This window comes from Marmota marmota, unplaced genomic scaffold (genome assembly GCF_001458135.2).
Source record: "Marmota marmota marmota unplaced genomic scaffold, marMar, whole genome shotgun sequence".
Taxonomy (NCBI): domain Eukaryota; kingdom Metazoa; phylum Chordata; class Mammalia; order Rodentia; family Sciuridae; genus Marmota; species Marmota marmota.
Window position 1 is genome coordinate 4,731,593 of NW_025999862.1, and position 26,762 is coordinate 4,758,354.

At 33.0% G+C, this 26,762-nt stretch overlaps 1 protein-coding gene across 13 annotated transcripts in view; it reads left to right on the forward strand.

The window, feature by feature from the left end:
• Herc4 (HECT and RLD domain containing E3 ubiquitin protein ligase 4) overlaps positions 1-26,762 on the forward strand; it is a 121,274-nt gene that overhangs the window by 4,263 nt on the left and 90,249 nt on the right. For 12 of the 13 annotated variants that reach the window (XR_007350086.1, XR_007350079.1, XR_007350083.1 and 9 more), the window contains exon 4: positions 21,466-21,625. Coding sequence is in view for 7 of the 13 variants with exons in the window: in XM_048810097.1 (XP_048666054.1) it covers positions 21,466-21,625 (160 nt within the window). In the remaining 6 variants the exon portion in view is untranslated. Of the gene's footprint in view, positions 1-3,157; positions 3,291-21,465; positions 21,626-26,762 lie in introns of all 13 variants that reach the window. The other variant, XM_015500586.2, reaches the window with a different exon arrangement.

A 26,762-nucleotide genomic window follows, 5' to 3' on the forward strand; every position in this document is an offset into this window, starting at 1 on the left:
GGTGGTGCATGTGCATGCCTATAATCTCAGTGGCTGGGGGAGGGAGGCATGAGGAACAAAAGTTTGAGGCCAGCCTCAGCAAGAGGCCCTAAGCAACTTGGCGAGACCCTGTCTCAAAGTAAAAAAATAAAAAGGTTGGGGATGTGGCTCAGAGGTTAAGCACCCCTGGATTCTATCCTGGGCACATCCCACCCCCGAAAAAAAAAAAAGCCTTGAGCTGAAATTGCTTAGTTTTATACAGGGAGGATTCTGATCCTGAAGAAAGTCTTTTATTATTAGAAGTCCTGGTTCAGTGATGATATATTGAAGTATTCCTAGGGTTCAGAGGTAGGAAAAAGTGAAAGTTCAAGGACAGTTGATTGTGATAGGGATTTCATTTTTTAACCTCAGTCTTGGTTTAAGCTGCTTTAGTAGTAAATTTTAATGTTTTTAACTAAATTACGTGTTTGAAATAATTCCTAAATTCTGTAAATGTGCCCCTTTCCTAATCCTTTTTTAAATTTATGAGTTCGAGGAATGGATTAGAAGATAAGAAGTTGTTGGATCTTACTGGATTTTAAAGTCTTCTAGTAATTGAACAGTCTGGTTGTATTTCTAGGATCATGTAGTAAGTAAGCATGGTTCATTTCATCAGAGCTTTAAATTTGTCAGAGAAATCAGAAAGAATGGAACTAAGAATTATTTCTAACATAGTTTGACTTTATAAACGTATCCTATAACTAATAAGGAGTGAAAGAGAAAGAGTAAACCTCATTAATGATAAGTTATTCTTGAGTCACAATAATTTACTAGAGTACTTGGCCTTGTAGTTTAGTAAGTAGATTTGGCCTGTGGTCTGTTAGGAGAGTGTTTCCATTCTGGACATTTTCTGATCCACATAGAAAAGTTTAACTGATTTATTATACTAAGAATGTAGATTAAGTTCACATTCATCTCATTTCTCTTGTACGTGTATTCCCCTTGCTATGACTACTAGCTTTTTCTGAATTACTTCCAGAGAGAGACTTTCTGTTTCATTTACATGTATTTTTCCTGTGTAAGAACTTTTTGGGGGGAGGTGGGGAGTGTTAGGGCCTATATTCAGAACTTTCTAATTAATCTTTTTAAGCTAGTATCTCAATTTCCTTTTCCTTTTTAATTTTTTTTGTACTGTCTAAATTTCTTTTCTTCTTTTTTTGTACTGGGAATTGAACCTAGGGGACACTCTACCACTGAGCTATATCCTCAGTCATTTTATTTTTTATTTTGAGACAAGAGTCTTCTAAGGTGTTGAGAGTCTACTAGATGCCAAAGTTGTCCTCGAATTTGTGATCCTTTTATCTCAGGTTCCCAAGTCTCTGGGATTACATGCATGAGCCACTGTGCATCTTGGTTTCTTTATCTTTTTCTTTTGGTACTGGGGATTGAACACTGGTACTTTACCACTGAGCTACATTCCTAGCCCTTTTTATTTTTATTTTGTGATGGATCTTACTAAGTTGCCCAGGCTGGCCTCAAACTTAACAATCTTTCTGCCATTCTCCTGCCTCAGCCTCCCAAATCCCTGTGATTGTAGGTGTGTGCCACCATGCCCTGCTGTGCCCCTCAATTTCTTAATTCATAACAAGTAAAAAATTTAACTTTCAGCAAGCCATATAAGTCCATTTAAATGAATTGTTTTTATACTTTCTTCCAAATTCACTTCTGAAAATTTTAAGGTAACTTGTAGGAAGTATACTTTTCTTAACAAGTTTCTTTTTTTAAAGAGAGAGAGAGAGGGAGAGAGAGAGAGAATTTTAATATTTATTTTTTTTTAGTTTTTCAGCGGACACAACATCTTTGTTTGTATGTGGTGCTGAGGATCGAACCCAGGCCGCATGCATGCCAGGCGAGCGCGCTACCGCTTGAGCCGCATCCCCAGCCCCTTAACAAGTTTCTTTATGGAGTATATATCCAGTCATAGCTATAACTTGGTGACCATGGTCCTAAATGTTTCGTACATCTATTTCCATTTATTTCATTTTAGAAGTGATATTAAACTTTTATGACCATAATTTGTAAATGCTGTGTCATAATTCTATTTCAGTAGCTTTTTGTGCTTTGCAGAGTTCTTTCAGATGGTTTATCTCATTTAATCCTCTCAATAGTCTTTTAGGTAGTGCAAGTGTTGTGTTGCTCATTTTACAGAAGAGGAAACTGAAGTTAAAAGAAATTGAGACTAACAACAGGGTTACTAGACTAGCAGACATTAAGACACCACTCTAAATCCTGTAGTTTTACTTTTATCCACAAAGATTTTATCCTGCCATAGTGAAAAGGTAGAATATTTGTTCACCTAGGAAGAAAATAGTTGTCATTGATATTTTAAAGTAATTCTGAAGGTAGGAAAAAAATTTTTTTAATTACTATTTTGTAACTAAGTTTATACAATTAAGACACCATGTTCTATTACCTCTTGTTGCATAAATTCAAGTCATTTTAAGAACCACATAAGATTGAGAGTTGTTTTCAAGATGTAATATCATGCCATCACAAACTAAAAATCCAAGTATGTATAGTTTATTCTTGGATGGAAGACTAACTTGATTAGCGAAGCCAGTAGTAGGTAAAGTTTTGAATAATGTGATAAAATTAATTATAGTTTATACTTAGCATTTATAGAAGATAAAAAGATAATGAACATTGTTTCTGTTTCCTGTATTACTGTAACAGTAATTTCTGTTGATCGGTCCAGTAATTAAATCTCACAGCAGTAATAACTTACTTTCTGCCTTCATTTTCTGTTCTGTTCTTTCTATTCACAAAACAAAAATCTGCAAATCAACTGTTCTATAAAATACAGTTGAAATTTAAAAAGTATAAGCATGGGAAATTATTTACTGGAGAGTGGGTTAAAAAATATCAAATATTTCTTACTGAACCAAAGTATATAAAACCAAAGAAATTCATTATGTTTTATAACTTATAAATTTCACAATATCTTCTAAGGAAGAGAAAGGTGTAGGTGATATGATGACTTGAAAAAAAGTAATTACTGGGGTCAGAACTGCAGGTTTGCTTTGGACACTTGAGAAACATTAGTAGGCAAGAATCTGTCAAGTGTAGGGAAAAGAAAAACCCTTAATGCAAACAGATACTACTGTTAGAGAGATGTATAATAATACTTTACTTTGTGTAGGACCCTACATCTGAGGAATTTCAAGAGCATTACACAATAATTCATGGTTCCTTTCAAAATGCTTGTGACACAATTTGCAAGAATTATCCTCATCTTAGGGGATAAATTTACGGAGAAATGGCAGCACAAGTTGGTAAGTAACTTGTCGAATAGCAGGTGACTGGTGAACAGCTGTAAATTGAGTCTGAAAGTTAAACCTACCAGTCCTCCTACCTTATTCTAAATTATACTTATGTTTAGAATTATTTGAGGCAGATCAAATATTAATGCACAGGTTGTTTTCCTTGCCATTCTGCTTGATGGCCTATCAAAATAAATTGTTGAGATGATAGCATTATGGTCATGACTCTGTGTGGTATGAGGAATACTGAATTTAGGTGCTGAGAATCAAACCCAGGGCTTCTTGCACATGAAGTAGGTACTCTACCAATGAGCTACATCCCTCAGCCCAAGAATATTTAGATAAAACATAAACTTACTGTGGTAACATCTAGTCTTTTCTCATTTCTCTTATGTGCGTATTTCCCTTTGTTGTCTTAACTGCTATGCTGTTAAGCTTTTTGTCCAAGGTTTATAGAAATTGCTGTGCAGGATTGATTTGGTGGCTAACATTGGAACTTGGATTTGTCACTTATGTTGTATCAAGGCTATCATGTATATACATTTATCTGTCTTTGGGATGTATTGATTTGGTGATGCTTTATGAAACTCAAACCAAACAAAAAATAGTAATAACAGTAGATGCCTGATCTGAGCAGATTTTAACAACTGGCAGCTTCTTTAGAGGGTTTTCTCTTTTTGTTTTTGTAGGATTGGATGTGAATCACTTTCCTTAATAACAGGAATATCATAGATTTCTGTTTCAGGGTTTAGGCAGTTATCAAGGATTCTTGTTGGAAGGGACAGCCTAGGTGGTCCAGTGTCCATCATCTTAGGAGGTTCTTAGCATTCCATGTCCTTAGTATGTTATATGAATGTAGTGCTGTTAAGTTCATTCTCACAAACCCCATTTATTTTTAAAATTACTTTGTTTTTTTAAACTATAAAACATATTAGTACTTGGATGACATTAAAAAACTTACAGAGGACATGTACTCAGTGAACTCATAGATTAAAATTGTGTTAGTAAAATGGATAGTGTTTATGAAGAAACCATATAATGAGCCCATGGCTTATTTCATTTCTGCTTCTCTGGGCTTGTTTTTCATGTTGATGGAATTAAAAAGCAGTAATTTTAAAATATTAATGAATTACGACAGTTTTTTATGTGCATTAAAGGCTATACTGTATAATCAATGTACAAAAATTTATTCAAGTTACTATAGGCAAAAGAAATTTCTATCATTCTTTAAACCGTATATTATATATATGTGTGTGTGTGTGTGTGTATATATATATAATTTTTTTTTAAAAATCTGTGTATACTCTTTTGTCTTTTTAGCACAGTAGGATTTCAGTTTAGCCTTCCTTGATGGTGAGGAAAATATTCTGGAAGCCTTTAGTAATGTTTTCCACATTACTTGGAACTGTCCTAATTATTTTTATTTTTAAATTTTTTTTCAATGCTGGAGATTGAACCATAAGGACTTAAGCTTGCTAGGCAAGTGCTCTACATGTGTGCTGCATCTCCAGTTCTACTTTCTTATTAATATCAAGTTTAGCCTCATTTTATTCCATTGCTAGGTGTCATTATTCTGAAATACACATTTTTAGGTTTTTTTTAAAATAATTTTTTGTTTTTATTATAAAAGTATAACATGTTCTTCTTGCCTAGTTTACCCTGGGTTGGTTCCTTAGAACCACAATCAAGTAAAAAAACAACAAAACAAATAAAAATAGTTCATGTTTGTGATAGAAAAATTGGAAAACATTTGAATATAAAAATTGACATGCATAGATAATAAAATTTTGGGACCTTTTCTGTACTCATGTTTCTGATTATAGTCTGAGAGTGTGTAATTCTAATGCAACTTTTTTTTAATAAAAAGTATTTTTTTCAATTTTCAAATATCATTGAGGGATATTGTGAATGATCATTTAACATGTCATTACTTAGATATACCAAAAATTTGGGTTTCTTTAATTTATTTTCAAATTTTTGTTATAAGTAATGCTGCCATGAATGTATATATTAATTTAGTGTTTATTTGCATCTGTTTATATCTTTAGGAAAGAAAGTCTTAATTTTAGCTAGTCTAGAAGAAACAATAACTGAATTTAATTTAATGTATGTATGTGTTGCTAGGGATTGAATCCCAGGGTCTTATGCATGCTAACTAAGTGTTCTGTCACTGAGTTACTTCCTTGGCCCTGTTTGAGATAGGTGTTGCTAAATTGTCCAAGCTGGTCTTGAATTTGCGATTTTTCTGCCTCAGTCTCATTGCTGGGCTTATATATGTGCATCACCATGCCCCTTAACATGCCAGGCATGGTGGCACATACCTGTAATCTCAGTGACTTGGAAGGCTCAAATGGGAGGATCTCAAGTTCAGGCCAGTCTGGGCCACATAGTGAGAGCCTGTCTTAAAATAAGCAGGGTTGGGGATGTAGTACCTCAGGTTCAATACTCAGTACAGGGTGAGGGGAGGGAGGTAAAAAAGACAAAATTGAGGTCAGATTATAGAATTAAATTTAGGAGCTTGAATTTAATTTGGTTAATATCCACACAGATAGTTGGTCATGGGAATTAATATGGGTTACAAAAGGAAGGATTAGAAAGGAGAGAATTTGGGGTAAAGAAATTAGGCTGTGATAGTAGTCCTTCAAAACAAGAAAGGAGCAGGTAAATGGAGGAGAGATTTGGGAAGCAGAAAGAATGGACAGGTTTTGATTTAAAAGTGAGTACTAAGATGGGTGATGTGGTTCACGCCTTTAATCTCGTGACTTGGGAGGTTTGAACTGTGCTTCAAAGCCAGCTTCAGCAGTTTTAGCAAGGCCCTAAGTAACTTAATGAGACCCTGTTTCAAAATAAAATATAAAAAGGCTGGGATGTGGCTCAGTGGCTAAATTTCCCTGGGTTCAATCCCTGCTATAAAAAGAAAAGGAAAAAAGAATAGTAAGTGTTAAGAACCAGATATGATTCCAGGTGTAATCATTAATAAAAATGAGAATCCAGGAAGAGAAGAAATATGAACTAGTTTTATTTTAGGAGGGGAGAGAAGATTCTGGTGATTAAATTTTGTTGTAAATTTGGTAGCAATATTCAGTAGGTAGTAAGGGAATTTAGTACCATATGTGGGGAGAATATTAGGGCTAAAGGCACAAAATATTTCATTTCTAGTTTTGCTTTTCAAGTTTGGAGTAGGCTAACAATTCCAGTTGTAGATTTCTCTCCTTGATCCAGTGTATCAAGTAACTAATAATCCATTAACAAAGCTGTTTAAAATGCCTGGCAAATAGGATGTCTTTGTAAATTTAAGGTAACCTGAATTATTGCCTATTATGCTTCATCTGTTTTGTAATTTTTATATACAGATGAATGAAAATGTCTGTTTGCCAGGTGCCTTCTGATATGATCATTTGGATTTTGTTAATAGGTTTATTTGCTTATTCTTTAATGGATACAACCTGTTAATTACTATGTTTGCATTACTTCCAGGTAAAAAGCTAGGGAAAAAGCTTTTTGAAGTTACAAGTAATAACATAGATACAAGTTGTTTTGGTTGACTAATAGAAATAATTTTAACTATAAATTGGATATGTGCTGGCAGTTTAAGCAAGATCTCTTGGGAAATATGTTCTCTGAGGCAGTGCTATTTTTGTGATAGGGAAATGGAAGGCAGGGAAGGAATAGGCTATAAAAGAGGTCCTAAGGAGCTGCATTAGGAGTATCCGAAAACAACTGGAAAAAAGTGTTTTATTTCACCTGTTAGTTATTAGAAGTCTGATTTTGTTAATTTTAAGGATGGCATGATAAGAATAAAGTAGAGCTAAGATTGCTTCCTACAGTTGATTCCATCTATTTACAGATAGTGCAAGTATACTTTCTGATCCAAGGATAACTCGACTATGGATTTCATAACCAGGCTCTCTTAACAGGAATGAACTTTATGAATTTTTCAAGAGTAATTAGGTAAAATGCTGATTGGGTGTTACCAGAACATAGGTTTATTCAGTTCAAAAGTTGAGTTAGTCCCTTTAACTGTGAATAAGGAGGAAAGTGTGTATATTTAGAAGTTGGTATGACTGTGTATATGAGAAGAAATATACAAACCGTAGTATCGGAGAAAAATTAATTAATTAATTATTATTTATAATATTGAGAAACTATACTGCTGATATTAAGAAACATGTCAGGTACTATGATTAATTAATTATATCCTATCTAAAAGTCTTATAACCCTTGCAAAGTATGCATTTGCGCAGATTTATTTATCTATCTATTTGTTTGTTTATTTATTTATTTATAGTACTGGAAATTGAACCCAGGAATGCTTTACCACTAAGCTATAACCCCAGTCCTTTTTATTTTTTAATTTCGAGAGAGGGTCTCACAAAGTTATTGAGACTGGCCTCAAACTTTCCATCCTCCTTCCTCAGCTTCTGGAGTCACTGGGATTATAAGCATGTACCACCACACCCAGCTTTATTTGCTCAGTTTTATAGGTGAGGAATATAATACTTTGATAGTTTATATAACTCATCCAAAGTTAAAATTAACACTTAGTAGAAACAATAGGCAGTTGGAACAATGGAAGAAAATACACCATTTGTAATGGGGGGGGGGAAGAGAAAGATGTAAAATAACCCAGGTATAGAGTAGTAAAAAATATGCAAGACCTGTATGAAGAATTAAAAGCACTACTGAGAACACAAAAACTTAAAACAAATGAAAATCACATTTGTGAATAGGGATGCTCAGCCACATTAATCTGTTTTCTCTAGTTTGTAAATTTATTGTGGGTCTAATAAATTCCAGTTGGTTTTTTGGGAACCAGACATGGTTTTCCAAATTTATGTGGAAGTTGCTGGGAAAACTCTGAAAAATAGAGCAGTAATACGTTAAATTCAATATCAACATGTTTTAATTTTAAAACTGTAATAGTTAAAATTATTCCAAATAGATGTATTAAACCAACAACCAAATATTAAAGCTAAGACACAAACCTATATCACCTTAAATCAATAGGGAATAGATTTAGGTGGGCACTATTCAGTAAATGGAATTGGAATGTAGGAATGACATCTGGAGAATAAAAATGCTGGGTTAATTTCTCATTCCATGTACGTATTTAGATAAATTCCCAATAAGCCAAATATTTAAATGTAAAGACTAATAAAAGTACTAGAAGAAAACAGACAAATTTATTTTGGGGTCAGGGAAGCCTTTCTAACTAAAATGCAAATAGACATAAAAAAATCTAAACTATTATTATAAAAGAAAAATAATAAGCTAAGCTGAAATTACTGTATACAAAGTTAAAAAGACAGTTAGAAGGACACTGATGACTTTTGTTAAAGAAGTAAAGCAGTCCTGGAAACTAATGGGATAAAAACAACCCAATAGCAAAATGGACAAAGGATTTCATACAGGCAGTTTTACAGAAAAGGAGATACAATTTTTTTCTTTTATTTTTCCATTTTTTATTGGTACATTATTATAGATAATGGATATGTTATGCCATGTTTATACATGCACATAACATAATTTGATCAGTCTCACCCCCTAGTACTTTCCCTTTCCCTCCACTCTTCTTCCCCTTGTCTGCTTGCTGTACTCTAAAAATATTTTTTATTTTTAATTTTTTGATGTTTATATTTTTGGTGCCAGGGATTGAACCCATGGGTGCTTAGTCACCAAGCCACATCCCCAGCACTTTTTATTTTGTCACAGGGCCTCACTAAATTGCTTAAGAGTTTTGCTAAACTGCTGAGGCTGTTCTGGAATTTGTGATCCTCCTGCCTCTGTCTCCAGAGCTGCTGGAATTATAGACAAGGACCACCACACCCAGCTACGAATGGTTTTTTAATGAGTACAGTTTAACCTCATTCACATTAAGAGACATACAAAATAGTATGCTAAGGTAACCATTGTTTCCACATATGAGGTTAACAAAAATCCTTAGTTTTAAAAGAACACTGTCAGAATTGTCAGTATACAAGTATTTATATGTTTGTGTTAATGTAAATTGAGAAATCTCTACAGGGATGATTTGTTAGCATATGTCAGATTTACAAATGAGCATACCTTTTTATCTAAAAAGTTCCATTTCCAGGAAATTATCTATTAGTTGTATTTGTAAAATAACATGTACTGCAACATTGTTTATAATGACAAGACATTAGAAACAATCTTAATGTCTTTTTGGAATTGGTAAAATAAATTATGGTCCACCTAATCAGTGTAATGCTGTCTAAGTTTTGAAAAGGATGAAAGAGTTCTTGGACTGACACAGGAAGAATTCTCATATACATTAAAAAGAGCAAAGTGTAGAACATTGTATAGAAAACTGTATTTTGGGTAAGTCAAAAAGAAAAGTATACATTTATATTTATTTAGATACATTAAATAAAAACTCTGGAAGGATACATATAATTAATAACTGGTTACTATTGGTGGAGAGGTAGGAAAAAAATTGATGAGAACTACGTTGATGGAAGACATAAATGTATTACTATCAAAATATATATATACTTTATTACTTTTTTTGTAAGGGGTGGGTCTGGAATTAAAGTGCTTATATACAAATCCTGCTCTTTTGCTTATTAGGTTTGTTATCTTTTAGCATATTGCTTATTCTCTGTGTGCCTATGTGTCCTCTTCTGTAAAATTAGGATAATCGTACTAACTCCTAAGGTGGTTGTAAGGTTTAAGATAACATGTAGTGCAAAGAATAATGTCTGGCATATGGTAAGTATTCAATAAATGTTTCCTTAAAAAAAAAAAAAGCTATTAGAGTGAGAATTTAAATTTAGGTGTGCCATATACTAATAACAGTATTATTATATTTGCCTAATGCCTGTTATATATAGAAACAATGCTTGTTCAGTATAGACTATGCTATTTACATGCTTGCCTCTAGATAGACAATGCCTGTCTTTTCATTCAGTAGCTATAGTTCAGGCTTTTACTCAACAAACAAGTTCCAGGCATGAAAGAACTTTGCATTTTAGAGTTAAATACCTTATTTGAGTTCTTTTTCAAAGATTATACCAAATTAAAAAAACAAACAAACTTGTGATGGTATTTTGGAGTAAGGCATACAATGGATGGGTTCCTTTACCTTCAGACTTAAAAAATGATACAGAACAAGAAAAGATGCCATTTTTCTTGTGAGAAGAACATAAGTAATGGAAATTAGGTTGGTTATTGATTTTAATAGATTATTTCATGATGACTAATTATAAGGTATGATTGGTGTGCTGATATTTTCAGGTACATAGGTACTGAATACACTTTTAAACCCTGCCCTGCCCCTCCCAAAATGTTGAATTGACCTTAAAATTTAAAATAAATGCATTTGCTGGGTACAGTGGCCACTTTGGGAGGCTGAGGCAGGAGGATCTCAAGTTCAAGGCCAGCTTCTGCAACTTAGCGAGACCCTGTCTCAAAATGAAAAGGACAGGATGTAGCTCAATGGTAAGGTGCTTGGGGGGCAAGCATTATATTTAATAAATAAATCAAATGCATTAATTAAATAAATGCATTTGATTACACCTTCTTACTCTTAATTTGCATTTGTAGTTATTTCCATATGAATCTAAGTAAATTTTTTGCTTTGTGTATGAATTTATTAATACAGACTGTGGGAGAAATTTAAACATCAAGAAAATAAAAAAAGATAGTTATAACTGAAATTAAAATTAATAAATTTGGAGAACAAATAAGGAACGTTTGAAATGGAAACCATTGTGAGAAATGGAAAAGATAATGAAAACCATCTAGGTTCTCCAGTCTCCTTCTCTTCAAAACTGCAAAAACAACTTATCTTTGGGGTGTTAGATCAGTGGTAGAACTCTTGCCTAGCATGTGTGAGGTCCTAGATTTGAACCCAGTACTAATATAAAATAACAACAAAAAAGTCACTCATCCTTTTTTGTTTTTGTTTTTAGTGCTTCTTGAACTCACCTAGGTTTAAACCTTAGATTCACTTTGTGTTCTGCTTCTTTGCCTATAACGCCAACATTAAATCAATTACTAAAATGTTATCACTTATTTTCTTAGTAACTCTTTTGTCTTTATTATTTTTGCAAATGGTTAACTCTGAATTCGAGCTAGTTGAACTCTTGGGCCCTATCTCTGTCTAATATTCTTTGTTTTCATTCTACTTACATCATTTGTAGTCTATGCAAAAACTGTGGCAACAGTTCTAACTGATTTCCCTGCTCCAGTTTACCTTTCTTATTATTCCAAGTTAGTCTTTCTTATGGCATATTTTCATTTCTGTCTCTTGAAATTTCTCAGTTAAAATACCATCTCCTTTATACTACCTAGTCACTCTTATAAGTACTTAAAAGAAAAAATAACAATGACCTATGTATTTATAAAATAAGCATATTGTGAAAACAAGTTATTAAAACATAATCTTGTTATATTTGCATATTAGCAAAAGGCTGTCAGGTCAGTAAATAGGGAAATGTTTATAACTGTGTTTTTTTGTGAATTAGGCATTGGGCACACTCATGGTATTATGAGGATTAAATTATTAGTCTTTAGTACAGTACTAGCACATAATCTATATGTATGTTAACTGTCTTTTGTAAATAGAATATGTAATAGGGGTTTGAACTTGTGAATATATCAGTTGTGAATTTCATAATTCAGATGTTTCTCCATATAAAGTTTTTTTTTTAATTTTTGCTGTAAACTAACATATATAAGTTATTTTAAATTAACTTTAAATTAAAATATTTTTTGTGGTGCTGGGGATCATGTCTTGTGCATGCTAGGCAAGTGCTCTACCACTGAACCATACCTTTCTCCCCTAACTTTAAATTTTATAAGGAAATTTATTAAAATATTTTTTTGGGTATGGGTCATGCCATTCCAAATTCCTTTTGGTAACTATTGGTAATTTCAGAGAACAGAAGTTTTCATTTAATTTTTGAGATTTTAGTTTTCCTTTAATTCTGAATTTGTTTTGCAGTATAGCTTATGGTCATTATAAGCTGGATATTAGAGGTTCTTTCAAATGTGTCAAATAATTTTTACTTCATCTCACTTAAACAATATTTTTTTCTCCTTTTCAGTAACAGAAAAATTTGTGTATTCAGTGAAATATCTTTTGCTAATTTGTTTTTGAAATAAAATTAGCAATATGATTCTTCAAGGGAAAATAAATCTGACTATACTCCTTTTTTTATCTATAGAAAATAAGACTGTGTGTAACATCTTTTTTTAAAAAAATGGAATTTAGTAATACTTCAAATTTCATGATGGTATCTTGTGAACCTTAAAAGTTAAAATTTTTAGATGTGAATCTTAAGTGCACTTTACATTGCTCCATTTGGAGTTTTGAGTTGTTCAGAGAGAAAGGAAGAGGACATCTATTTTTAGCAACTATTGAGGCATGGTAGGATAAGATTTTGAAACTTACTGTCTGACAGAATTAAGCTCTGAACACCTCAAAAAAAAACCAAACTAAACCAAATCAAAGCAAAACAAAAAAACATAGGTATTTAGCAAAGTATATTCTTTTGACTTTTAGTGTTGTAGTTGTTATCAAGATGGTTGTTTGTTACTATTCATAGCAATAATGTTTTCTATATCCCGATAATTTGAATATAGAATCAACAATATCTTTGATTATTGTTCATACTTTGTTGGAGTTTAGAGTTCCTCCTCCTTTCTTTGTGCAAGTGTTCTACCTGTAGCCCATCAAGATAATTTCTTTTCCTTCTTGTTTTTCCCCTTGCTGTGCTGGGGATTCAACCCAGAGCTTAACACGTTAGGCAAGTGCTATACCACTGAGCTGTACCCCCAGTTCCAGAGAGTTTTTTTTTTTGTTTGTTTTTAATTAAAAAACAAAACAAACAACCAAAAAAACCCTAGGACTTCATGAAATTCATTGATTATACTAAGTTAAGATTAACTATGGACTTGGATCAGACTTGTTAACTGTAGTTTTCTACCAGATAGTCCCTGTTTAATGAACTGATTATGTTTTTAGAAAACTTTGGCTTGATTTCCTCTTAATTTTTTCAGATTTTATTGTGTATATTTGAAGTTTACAACATGATATTTTGAGTTACATAGAGTATCTATCTATCTATCTATCTATCTATCTATATAGAAATTAACCTACCTATCTCACATAGTTACTTTTTGTGTATGACAAAGAGAAGTTAAAAATCCACTTAATAAAAATCCTTGATATAATAGAATTTTATTACCTTTAGTCCTTATTTGGTACATATAATCTCTAGACTTTCTTCTTCCTACCTATCTGCTGTTACATCCTTTAACCTACATCTCCCTATCTACCTCTTCCATGGTAATCTCTTTCATTCTCTTGTGTTTTAAGCTCTGTTTTTGTTAAAAAAAAAAAAAAAGTTATTACAACATGTGAGATTGTGACAAGTTTTCTGGCTTATTTCACTTGGCATAATGTCCTCTAGGTCTGTCCATGTTGAGGTAAATGGGATAATTGCATAACAGCTTTTTTGAGGTCAAATAATAGTCATTGTGTGTTTGTGTGTGTGTGTATATGAGTGTATGTGTGTGTGTGTGTCGCATTTTTAAAAATCTGCTTGTCAGTAGGCATTTAGGATTTTTCCATATCATTGATTATTGTGAATAATGCTGCAATGAACATGAGGGTGTAGATATCTTTATGAGGTGATTTCATCTCTTTTGGGTATTTTCAAAGAAGAGGTATTTCTAGATCATACAATAGGTACATTTTAAAAATTTCTTCAGCAACCTTCTTATTGTTTTCCATAATGCTCGTACCATATATATTCCTACCGACAATAAATAGAATGCGCTTTTCTTCACACTCTTGCCAACATTTGTTATTTTATTTTTCAAAAATATTTTTTAATTGTTGATGGACCTTTATTTTATTTATTTGTATGTGGTGCTGAGAATTATACCCAGTGCCTCACGCATGCAAAGCAAGTGCTCTACCACTGAGCTACAACCCCAGCCCCGTTTTTTTTTTTTTTTTTTTAATAATATCCACCTGTACAGGAGTGAAGTGATGTTGCGGAGTGATTTTAATTGCATTTCCTGTATGATTAGTCATCTTCAACACCTTTTCATTATATCTGTTAGCCATTTTTGTGTCATCTTTGGAGAAATATCTGTTCAAGTACTTTTCCCATTTTTAGTCAGGTTATTGGTTTTTCTGCTTTTGAGTTGTAAGAATTCTTTATAAAATTGTGATCTTAACTGTCTATCAGATATGTGATTTGCAATTATTTCTCCCAGTCCATGTTTTTGATTGTATCCTTTGCAGTGCAGAAGTTTTATAGTTAGATATAGTCTCATTTACTTATATTTGTTTCTGTAGTATGAATTTTTGGTATGATGTCAAATTCAATATCAAGGAATTTTTCTCTTCTAGGAGTTTTTTTTTAGGGGGTTAGAGGGGTTGGACTCAGGGATAGTTGACCACTGAGCCACATCACCAGTCCTGTTTTGTATTTTATTTAGAGACAGGGTCTCACTGTCACTAAATAAAATAGCTTAGCACTTCGTTTTTGCTGAGGCTGGCTTTGAACTTGCAATCCTCTTGCCTCAGCCTCCCAAGCTGCTAGGATTACAGGCGTATGCTACCGTGCCCAGCTCTTTTAGGAGTTTTATGGTTTCAGTACTTATATCTCTTACACCATTTTGACTTGGTTTTTCTGTGTGGTATAAGATAAGGCTCCAATTTTATTCTTTTACATGTGGAAATCCAGTTTTCTCTCCACCATTTATCAGAGATATCTGTTCCATTAGGTCTTCTTGGTGGCCTTGTTAAGAATTGGTTGACTGTGTATGTTTGGATTTATTTATGGGTTCTCTGTTACGTAGGTTTATGTTTCTATGCCAGAACCATACTGTTTTGATTACTGTAGTTTTGTAACAGTTTTTCCCCAGGTGTTAGGTTTGAACCCATGGGCACTTTACTACTGAGCTACAGCCCTCCACACCCCCTTTTAAATTAATTAATTAATTAGGTATATATAACAGAATGCATTTTGATTCATTGTACACAATTGCAGCACAGCTTTTCATTTCTTTGGTTGTACATGATATAGTGTTACACCATATTTTCAGTCATACATGTACCTAGGGTAATGATGTCCATCTCATTCCACCATCTTTCCTGCTCCCATGCCCCCTCCCTCCCTTTTGCACAAAGTTCCTCCATTTTTCCCATATCCCCATCCCCCTCCCCCATTTATGGATCAGCATCCACTTATTAGAACATTCGGCCCACTTTTGTTTATTATTATTTTTTTCAGAATAAAATACTCATTTTTATTTATTTCTTTATCCATTTACTTATTTTGCGGTGCTGGGAATTGGACTCGGGGCCTTGTGCATGCTAGGTAAGCCTGCTACCACTGATGGCCAAGTTGCAGAGCCTGGCCTCACACTTGTGATCCTCAAGTCTCATTCTCCAAGTAGCTGGGATTACAGGTGTGCACCACAGTGCCTGATTTGTAATGTGATTTTAAATCAGAAAGTGTGATGCTACCAACTTTGTTTTTTCTTTTTCAGTATTATTTTGACTCTTTGTTTTTGATATTTATGTGTATGTCTTCATATGAATTTTAAGGTTGTTTCTTCTATTTCTGTAAAGAATGCCATTGGATTTTGGTTAGGGATTTCTTTTGATAGTATGGGCATTCTTTTCTATTAATATGGGATATTTTTCTGTTTATTTTTTCTATGTTCAGTTTTTTTTTAATCAGTGTTTTATATTTCAATGGACAATTTTTTTTACTTCCTTGGTTAAATTCTTTGTCATTTTATTAATAATTTTGATGCTACCATAAATGGGATTGTTTTCTTGATTTCTTTTTCAACTAGGTCATTTTGGGGGGCGAGTATTGGGGATTGAACCCAGGAGTGCTTAACCACTGAACCATATCCCCAGACCTTTTTATTTTTTATTTTGAGACAGGGCTCTGCTAAGTTGCTGAGCCTGGTTTGAACTTGTGATCCTCCTGCCTTAGCCTCCCAAGTTGCTGGAATTATAGGCATGCACCACCATGCCTGTCTTCATTATTCAGCTAGGTCATTATCATTTTTAAAATTTTTTTTTAGTACTAGGGATTGAACCCAGGTGTGCTTCGCTTACTAAGCTACTTTTCCAGCCCTTTTTATTTTGAGATAGGTGCTTGATAAATTGCCTAGGGCCTCACTAAGTTGCTAGGGCTGGCCTCAAACTTGTGATACTTCTGCCTTTGTCTTCCAAGTTGCTGGGATTGCAGGCATGTACCACTGAGCCTGGCTTAGGTCATTATTTTTGTATAGAAATGGTGCTGATTTTTGTATGTTGATTTTTGTATCCTTCAACTGGACTGGATCATTTATTATGTCTTAATGGGGGTTTTGGGTTTTTTGTTTTGTTTTGTTTGTATGATTTTGGGGGGGTTTCTATATGTAGAATCAAATCATCTGCAAATAAAGATGTTTAACTTCTTCCTTTCCAATATGGATACCTTTTAATTCTTCTAATCTTATTTCTTTTCCTAGTTTTTGAATTTCTGAAGCAGTTATCTGTTTTCAAAGTTGGTATCAGTAATTTAATGGGGCTAGAATTCTGGAAGAACAAAAATTGTTTAGGCTTTTTTAGTATGCAGAAAAGGATACTGAGCTCAGAACAGTTCAAAAGTGGAAATATTGATTTTTTTTTTTTTTAAGAGACAGAGAGAGAGAAAGAGAGAATTTTTAATATTTATTTTTCAGTTTTCGGCAGACACAACATCTTTGTTTGTATGTGGTGCTGAGGATCGAACCCAGGCCGCACGCATGCCAGGCGAGCGCGCTACCGCTGGAGCCACTTCCCCAGCCCCAGAAATATTGATTTTTAATACATTGTTTTAAGTATTTCTCTAAGGCTCTAATTTTAAAAAGTATTTTAAAATTTTAATTTAATTTTTGAGTGTTAGAGCTCAAACCTAGAGCCTCACACATGCTATGGAAGTGCTCTACCACTGAGTTTATACCCATAGCCCAAATGAATGTTTTTAAAATTAAATTGTTTTGAATAGGCAGTATATTCACAGGTTCAGATCAAAGCAATATATATTGAGAAGCTTTTGCATTTGACTGTTAAAATTTCCCCTCTGCCTGTATCCTCTATAGAACTGTCTTTGTTAAATTTTTAATTTATCTTTCCAAAGTTTCTTCATGTAGACATAAGCAAATATATATTCTTATTCCCCCTTACCTTATACAAAAAAAAAAAAAAGCAAATTGTGTATTCTTCCATATCAGAATGCAAAGTAAAGTTTGCATTACTTTAGTATACCCTACCAGTATACTATTCAATGTGTACATGGAATCCTTTTACGGATATTTAGAAAATTTTTAGGCTTTTACTCTTATGTAGTGTTGCAAATTAAATTGTTTTGAATAGGCAGTGTATTCACATGTATTCGCACACACTCATGTTCAGTGTATCTGTAGGATAAATTCCTGAACATGGAATTGGTAGGTGGAAAGGGGAAACTCCTGTTTTGTTAGATAATGCCATGGCTGTTTTCTCCATAGAAGTTGTTCTATTTTGTACTTCCACTAACAGTATACAACTGTGTCTTTTCCAGAAGTGAAAACTGGTACCTAGGTATGTGGTTCTTTTTTTTTCTTTTTTTTTTTTTTTTTAAATAAGCTTATTTTATAGCAATTTTAGGTTCACAGCAACATTGAATGTTCTCAATACCCCTATGCCCAAACCCATACATGGATTACCTCTTCACCATTGATATTGTGCATCACAATATGCATTTGTTAAAATCAATAAATCTACATCAACATGTTGTTATCACTAAATTCCATAGTTTACCTCTAGTTTACTCTTCGTGTGACTTATTCTAAGGGTTTTAACAAGCATATAATGGTGTGTTTCCACCATTGCAGTATCATGAGGAATAGTTTTGACTGCCCTAAAAATACTCATGGCTCTACCTGTTCATCCCTTCCTTGCTCAAACTTTGGCAGTCAGTCTTTTTACTGTCTCCATAGTTTTGCCTTTTCCAGAATGTCATCTATTTGGAATCTCATAGTATGTGGTCTTTTCAGATTAGTTTCTTTCACTTAGCAATATGTATTTTAAGTTTCTTACATGTCTTTTTGTGGCTTGATAGCCCATTTGTTTTTAGCATTGAATAATATTCTATTTTCAGGCTGTACCAATTTTGTTATCCATTTAACTAGTGAAGGTTGTGCTTGTATGCTTCCAAGTCTCAGAAATTATGATTAAAGCTGCTATAAACATCCATGTGTGGACATAGTTAAGTACCAAGGAATGCTTTTGTTGGAATACAGGATCATGTATTTGATTATAGTTTGTAAGAATCCACCAAATTATCTTCCAATTACACTGAGCTATATCCCCAACCCTTTTTATTTCTTATATTGAGACAAGAGCTTGCCTAGTTGCTAAGGGTCTCACTAAATTGTTGAGATTGGCCCCCACCAATGAGAGAACTCAAGTTGTTTCATATCCTTGCCAGCATTTGGTGTTGTCAGTGTTATAGATTTTGGCCATTCTAATAGGTGTGTAATTTGTATCTTCTTGTTTTAATTTGCAATGCCCAGATGGCATCCAGTATTGTGCCATCTGATCTTATGCCTACTTGCCATCTGTACATCTTCCTTGGTGAGATAGATACCTGTCTGAATCTTTTGCTATTTTGTAATTGAGTTGGTTTGTATTCTTAACTGTTGAATTTCAAAAATTCTATGTATGTTTTGGATAAATCCTTTATCAACTGTCTTTGTAAATATTTTCCTCTGCTCTGGGACTTACCTCATTCTGTTGATAAAACTTTATTGATGGTTATATTTAGAAAAGTATATTTTTGGCTTTTCAGTGTAGTTTGAATGTATATTTCTTTCATTAGTGAAGTTGAACAACTTTGATATGATTAAGTGCTGTTTCTATTTTTCTGTGAACTTTCATTCAGTTCACATCTTTTACCCACTGATGTAAATTATGAATCTTTTTTTTTTTTTTTTGCCTCTCAGAAGTCTTTAAAAATTGTGGAGGTTAGTTTTGCCCAGATGAGGAACATTTTTCCCCTCATTTTTTTAATCTGGTTCTCAACTTTGCTTTTATATTTTGATTTGCTGTAACAAGTAATTTTAATTCCCTCAAATTGGATACATGGGAATCTCTTCTCTTCAGCTAATGATCTAGCTTAAGAATTATTGCCTTCCCAAAGTCTTCCTAATGTTTTTAAGGATAACATAAGTATCTGTTGTTTCTATTGTCTTTTTTCTATCTTATCATTAATTACATCCTTATTTCACCTGTTTATGCACAAATTGTAAACCTCCTTGAGGATCAGAACTGTTTTATTCATTTTTGTGTATCTAGTGTCTGAAGCACTCGAAGTATAAAACAATGTTAATAACAATGTTAATATTTGATATAAATGATTGTTCTTTGTTTCCTGGACTTTGATTTTATAGCCATTGCTATCTAATTTAAGTACTCTTACTTTGTTATTGATGAACATTAGTCTTACCTGTCTTTTTTTTTTTTTTTTTGCTACTTCCTTTTAGGGTTGTTCTGGAGAGAAATTGATTTATTTTGGGAGCCTTTGTGAGACATAAGATCTTTTCTAAGTTTCACTTTTTTATTCATAATTAGATTTGTAGGAGCATTTTGATGGAAGCAGATCCAAGTCCTTTTTCTTTCTTCTTCTTCTTTTTTTTTTTTTTTGTGGTGGTGGTGGTAGGGAAAACGGTGTTTTATATCTTTTTTTCCTTTTTTGTGTTTCTACAATGTAATTTTATAAAACCATTTAGATTACATACAAAAATGAGATTAAGTGTAAGCTTTCAGTTATTAACTCAATACTTTAAGGTAAGTAACTACAATAATAAATCATTATAGAGTTGTGCAGTTTCTTAGAGGAGATATCTAGGGCTAACCTCTCACTACAAAAATGAAAATTTTAATAATCTAGAAACAATTTGAATTTCTCTGCATGAAAGAATGTGAACCTCCTGTTGCATTTTTTTCTATTATTGAATTGCTACATTTGTAAATGGAGCTAAAATGTGCCAAGAAACCCTAATTGATCCAGTTTTAATCACTTTTGACACTAGGCTTTTAGTTTACTGAAGTCAGTAATTATAAATTTCTTACTAAACTAAAAAATATTAATTTAAATGGTATTTTTAAAAACCCCAAGTTTTTAATGGTACTAGTGAAACACTCACAAACATTGCACATCTCAAGGAAACTAAGGAGACTAGAGAAACAATTTCCATACTGATAATGTCAGTGGTTGGCTCCTTTACAGTCTGTTGAAGTCCAATATTTTAGATGAATTTCTGGCTTAAAACTTGAACACATTTTAACCACATATGGAGTTTCATATTTGTTGATGTTAAAATGGCAGTCCACAAAAGAACCTATCAGTTATGGTCATGTTGCCTTTCTGTTCTTTACTCAGCATATCCAACAGATGCTTTTTTTTTTTTTTTTAAATGAGATATGTAAAGAAGTTATTTTTCATTCAAAAATTACCAATTCATAAAACATTAATTTCAGAATCACTTCACTGCAGTGTCTGTATGGTATGTGTGGGTCAATTATGGTTTTATTGTTAAAATCAAACAGCCAAGTTGTTTAAATGATTCTATTTTTTTTACCTGGACCCTTCTTTTATTGATAATGGTTTTTTTTTTTTTTTTTTTTTTTTAAAGACACATTCTTTTTTTTTTTTAAAGAACACCTTTATTTTCTTTTTCTTTTTTTTTTTAAAGAGAGAGAGAGAGAGAATTTTTTAATATTTATTTTTTTTTAGTTCTTGGCGGACACAACATTTTTTTTGTTTGTATGTGGTGCTGAGGATCGAACCCGGGCCGCACGCATGCCAGGCGAGCGTGCTACCACTTGAGCCACATCCCCAGCCCCTGATAATGGTTTTGAATAGAGTGTACATTATGAGAGAATCTTTATGAACTCTTCTTGACATTATATATCCACTCAGAAAATTATCTGTATTTTACCACAACAATTATTACACATGGAGCATGAATTTGTTAGATTTTTCAAAATAACTGATTATTTTTAGTGTGTATTTAAACATTACCTTAGCTTTTCTTAAATGTAAAATGAAGATTGAATATATTATCATTGGAAGTTCAAAATTAGAATGTAACGTCTCTCTTCTTGACTTCTGTTCTGTAGAGCAGGTTGTTGCCCTGGATGCTCAAAATATCGTAGCTGTTTCGTGTGGAGAAGCTCATACTTTAGCACTTAATGACAAGGGCCAGGTGTATGCTTGGGGTCTCGATTCTGATGGACAACTTGGCCTACTAGGATCAGAGGAATGTATCAGAGTACCCAGGTAACAAAGGTGACCACAAAGAGGTCCTTAATCTTTTAAAATGTGTTTGTTTATTTAAATCATTCTGCTTACTGTGAGCATGTAAGCATTGTCATCTAATTATTTCTTTCCTTTGAATCCTTTAAGAATTTTGTAGGTAAATTAAATTTGAGTTGATGTATTTAATTTGGGTTGGACTATTTATTGATCAGCTACTTTTTAAAATATATTCTTATGTTCTTCACATTCAACAGATTTTATGTTCATAAAGAAAAGGGACAGGGAATTCCTACTTTAAAATAACTTTTATCTTAGTAGCACGGACTGTTTTAAGCTAAATATACTGTCTTGAATATCCCAGCTGTTGAAATATTTACTAAATATCAGTTGGTTCACGATACTCTTTTTTTTCAGTGTGGTTTTTATTGACTATGGCAGTCTAAACATGCCTATTATAAAAAGAATATGCTTTCCACTTTTTTGTTTTACTTAACAGTGATCACAATTTAATTTATATTATTAACGTAGAATTGTGGAATTATTTCACAATTTTAAAATGATGCCTGATCAGTATTATAGTCTTACAGAATTGTATAGGACATAATCATTTTTTTAATATTAAAAACTGAGCATAAAAAAATCTAGATAAAAATATAAAGATTTTAAAAGACGTATTTATTTCTTAAGATACCTAAGTATACTAACTTGTACTTAGATTTTTATATTATACAAATTCTGGTCTCTTTAAACCCTTTTGTTCTTTCTTCCTGGTGGTAATAGTTTTAGGGACAAAAGAACTCTCCAGGGAACCCCAAGATATTCTTATAACTATTTTTAGATTTATTCTAGGTAAAAAAAAAAAAAAATTTTTTTTTGCACACATTTATGTGTTCTATTTTTGACATTGATAAGGTTTGTTTTGATTTAAGGAAAATTTTGTGATAGGACTGGGGATGTAGCTCAGTGGTAAAGCACTAGCCTAGTAGGTCTGAGGTCCTGGGTTCAATCCCCAGTGCATCAAAAAAAAAAAAAAGGTTGCAACTACTAGGGTAAAGTAGAACACAGGAGAAGATATATTTCAGAACAGGAATTTGCAGTTTGAAATTTAATGTTTGTTCTATTATTGAACTATCCATTGAGACATTTGGATACATCATATTCGTATGTTTTCCTTAGTCAACATATAACCAAATCCTGCAAAACTCCTCAAATTTGGTTCCTGTTGTTTCTTCTGCAATATAACAACTAAATAACGTAATTCCCAGTTTGCTTATGATGTCCCTTAATGATGGTGCTGTTGGAAGAAAAATGTTTTTCCTTAAGCTGAGTAAATTAAATTTCTTCAGACAGTTTAGTTTTGACTTCTTTCAGAAAATGGTAATTTTTAACTGGATGGTTATTGACTAGATAATATAGAGCAACCGTAGAAACAGTGACCTTAAATTTAACCTACCCTTTACTACTTTCATTGCTTCTTCCAAGTAATTTTTATAGAACAGGATTTTTAAGATAAGTTTTAAAAAATATTTGTATTTTTCAGATGAAAAAGGACCTATATGTTAATATATCATCTTAATTGATTCATGGCAGAGCTTTCTAGTTTCCCTTATTTTTACTATACCAGTTGCATAATCCTCATTTTGTTGTGGTTCACTTCTGGCATTTCAGTACTATGTAGGTGAAATAATTAAAAGGAGATCGTTTTATTGTGTGAGAATTTTATTTGAAGGTTGCCTATTGATTTTGCAGTGCTGGAGATCAAACTCAAGACCTCATGCATGTTAGTCAAGGACTCTACTACTGAGCCACCTGAAAAAGAACTGAGTTTTTTGTTGTTGTTTAAATATCTGATTTTGTATGTTAAACATCTGTATTAACTTAGGTATTATACTGTTTATCCTTCTCAGGTTTTCAAATTTTTATGTATTGGATCTGATTTGTATGAACATATATACATAGTTTTCATTGATTCTATGTTTTATAAAAGATTATCAGAGATTTTCTTTTTAATTTTAGTACCAAATCATTTTTTAGATATAAGACTTTTTCTAAGTACCAGATGTTAAACCAGATTTGTAAGTTTCATACACATTATCTATACGGGGATTTCTAAAAATTAGTGTTGATAAATTTTCATATGAACAATCAGAAAACTGAAGATTCACATTAGGCTATTTCTCCTCCTCCTCCACTACAGGGGATTAAATCCAGGGACTCATGAATGCTAGGGAAGCCCTGTACCACTGAGCTACATCTCTACCCCTTTTTTTTTTTTATTTTGAGAGTGACTCACTAAGTTGCCCAAGCTGACCTTGAACTTGCTACCCTGCTGCCTCAGCCTCATGAGAAGCTGGGATTACAGGTGTGTGCCACCATACCTGGCAGGATATTACTTTCTTGACACAATTTTGGTTTGTTTTTTGGCTTGGTGCTGGTGATCGTTCTCAAGGCCTCATGTGTGATGGTCAAGTGCTTTACCACTGGGCTACATTTCCAGCCCCCAAAACCATTTTCATGCTTGCAGATAAGAACATCAAAATTAAGCAAAATTAAGCAAGTAGTGTTGTGTAATACAGATAACCCTTAGACATAATGATTTCATTTCCTTTGGATATATACCCAGAAGTAGGATTGTTGGATTATGTGATAGTTCATTTTTTAAATTTTTAAATCCTTATTGCTTTTCATAATGGCTATACTAATTTGCATTTATACCAACAGTGTGCAAGTGTTCACCTTATTCCACATCCTTGTCAGCACTTGTCATTTCAATAATAGTCATTTTTTAAAATATTTTTTAGTTGTTGATGGACCTTTATTTTATTTATTTGTATGTGGTGCTGAGAATTGAACCCAACGTGTCATACATGCTAGGCAAGCGTGCTACCACTGAGCCACAACCCCAGCCCCGATACTCATTCTTAATAGAGTGAGGTGATGGCTCATTGTGGTTTTGATTTCCTTTTCCCTGATGATTAGTGAGTTGAGCATTTTTTTACATAAGTGGTGGTCATTTTTAAGTCTTCTTTTGAGAAATGTCTATTTATATCTATTGCCTGTTTTTAAATCAGGTTATTTGCCTTTGAGTTTTATATGTTCTGGGTAGTAACCCTTTGTCAGATATTTTCTCCCATTCCAGTGTCCTAAAGCATTTCCCCTATGTTTTCTTATATAATACTATATTATATTGGGTTTTATATTTAAGTATTTTTAAATGTTTTTATTTGTGCAGTATAGTTATCTGTGAGAGAGGATTTCATTTAATATAATCATACATGTATGGATTATGGTTAAATCTTTAACTCATTTTGAGTTGATCCCCCTCACCGTAACTGGTGAGATAGAGGGCTAGTCAGTCTCATTCTTTTGCATGTGGATGTCCAATTTTTTTAGCACCTATTTAATGAAAAGTCTTTTTGTTTAATGTATATTTTTAGCACCTTTGTTGAATGTTGACTGTAGCTTTCTATCCTGCTTCATTGGCCTCTGTGTCTGTTTTATGTCAGAAACATGCTATTGGGATTATTATGGCTTTGTTTGTAATATACTTTGACAATAGGTAGTGTAATAGCTCCTTTTTTGTTGCTTTTGCTGAAGATTGCTTTGGCTATTTGTTGTTTTGTTTGTTTGTTTTTGTTCTTCCATACACATTTTAGCTTTTTTTTTTTTTTTAAGTTCTTTGAAGAATGTCATTCATATTTTGATAGGGATTGCACTGAATGCATAGATCACTTTGAAAGGCACGGAGATTTTAACAATATTTTGTTTTTTCCTCAATCATGAATTCAAATGTCCTTAACTTTGTGTGGGGGGGGCGGGGAATGGAATTGCTTTCTTGATACCCATTTCAGGTAGTTTGTTGTTGGCATGTATAGCAGTGCTACTGTTTTTATTTTTAAATTTTTTTTTCTGGTACTAGGGATGGAACCCAGGGGTTCTCTTCCACTGAGAGACATTCTCAGCTCTCTTATAATTTCTACTTTTTATTTTTCATTTTGAGACAGGGTCTTGCTAAGTTGCTGAGCCTGGCCTCAAACTTGTAATTCTCTGCCTTAGTTTCCCCAGTCTCTGGGATTACAGGTGTGTGCCACCATGCAGCTAGCACTACTGATTTTTATATGTTGATTTTGTATCCTGCAACTTTGCTGAATTCTTTAATTATAATAGTTTCTTGTTGGACTCCTTAGAGGTCTTTATATCATAAGATCATGTCGTCTACAGTTACAGATTGACTTCCTTCTTTCCAATTTGGATGCCTCTATTTCTTTCTCTTGCCTGATTGCTCTGGCTAGAATTTCTAGTACTATGTTGAATAAAAGTGGTAAAAGAGGGCATCCTTGTTTTGTTTTGAGTTCTTAGTAAGCTTTCAGGTTTTCTATATTCAGTATAATGATAGTTTGTTTTTGTTTTTGTTTTTTGGTGCCGTGCTGTGGATCAAACACAGGGTCTTGTGCATATACAAGGCAAATACTGTACCACTTAGTTATATCCTGAGCCCAGCTTTGTATACATGATCTTTATTATACTGAAGTATGTTTTTTCCATATCTCTTAGATTTAACAATTTTATCATGAAGGGATGTTGGATTTTATCAAATGAGTTCTCTGCATCTATTGAGATGATCATATAGCTTTTGTCCTTCTTTCTGTTAATGTGCTATATCACATTTATCAAATTGTATATGTTGACCCTGTCTTGCATCCCTGGGATGAATCTTTTTGATGTGCCATTATCTTCAGTTTGTTAAATATTTTGTTGAGGATTTTTGCATCTATGCTCCTCAAAGTTATTGTCCTGTAGTATTTTTGTTGTTGTTGTGTCCTTGTCTGATTTTAGTGTCAGGGTAATGTGTATTTGGATTAATTCCCTTCTCTTCAATTTTTTGGAATAATTTAAGAATTGTTGGGATGTAGTTTAGTGATAGAGAGCTGTCTAGCATGCATTAGTCCCTGAGTTCAGTCCCCAGCACTGCCATAAAAAAACAAAAACAAAAAAGCAAGAATTGGCAGTAGTTTACTCATCAGTGAAACCATCTGTTCCTGGCTTTTCTTTTCTGGGAGACTTTTCTTTTGGGCATGCTAAGGATTGAACCCAGGGCCCTGCCCCTGCTTGGCAAGCACTCTACCACTGAGTTCCAGCCCTACTGATTCAATCTCAG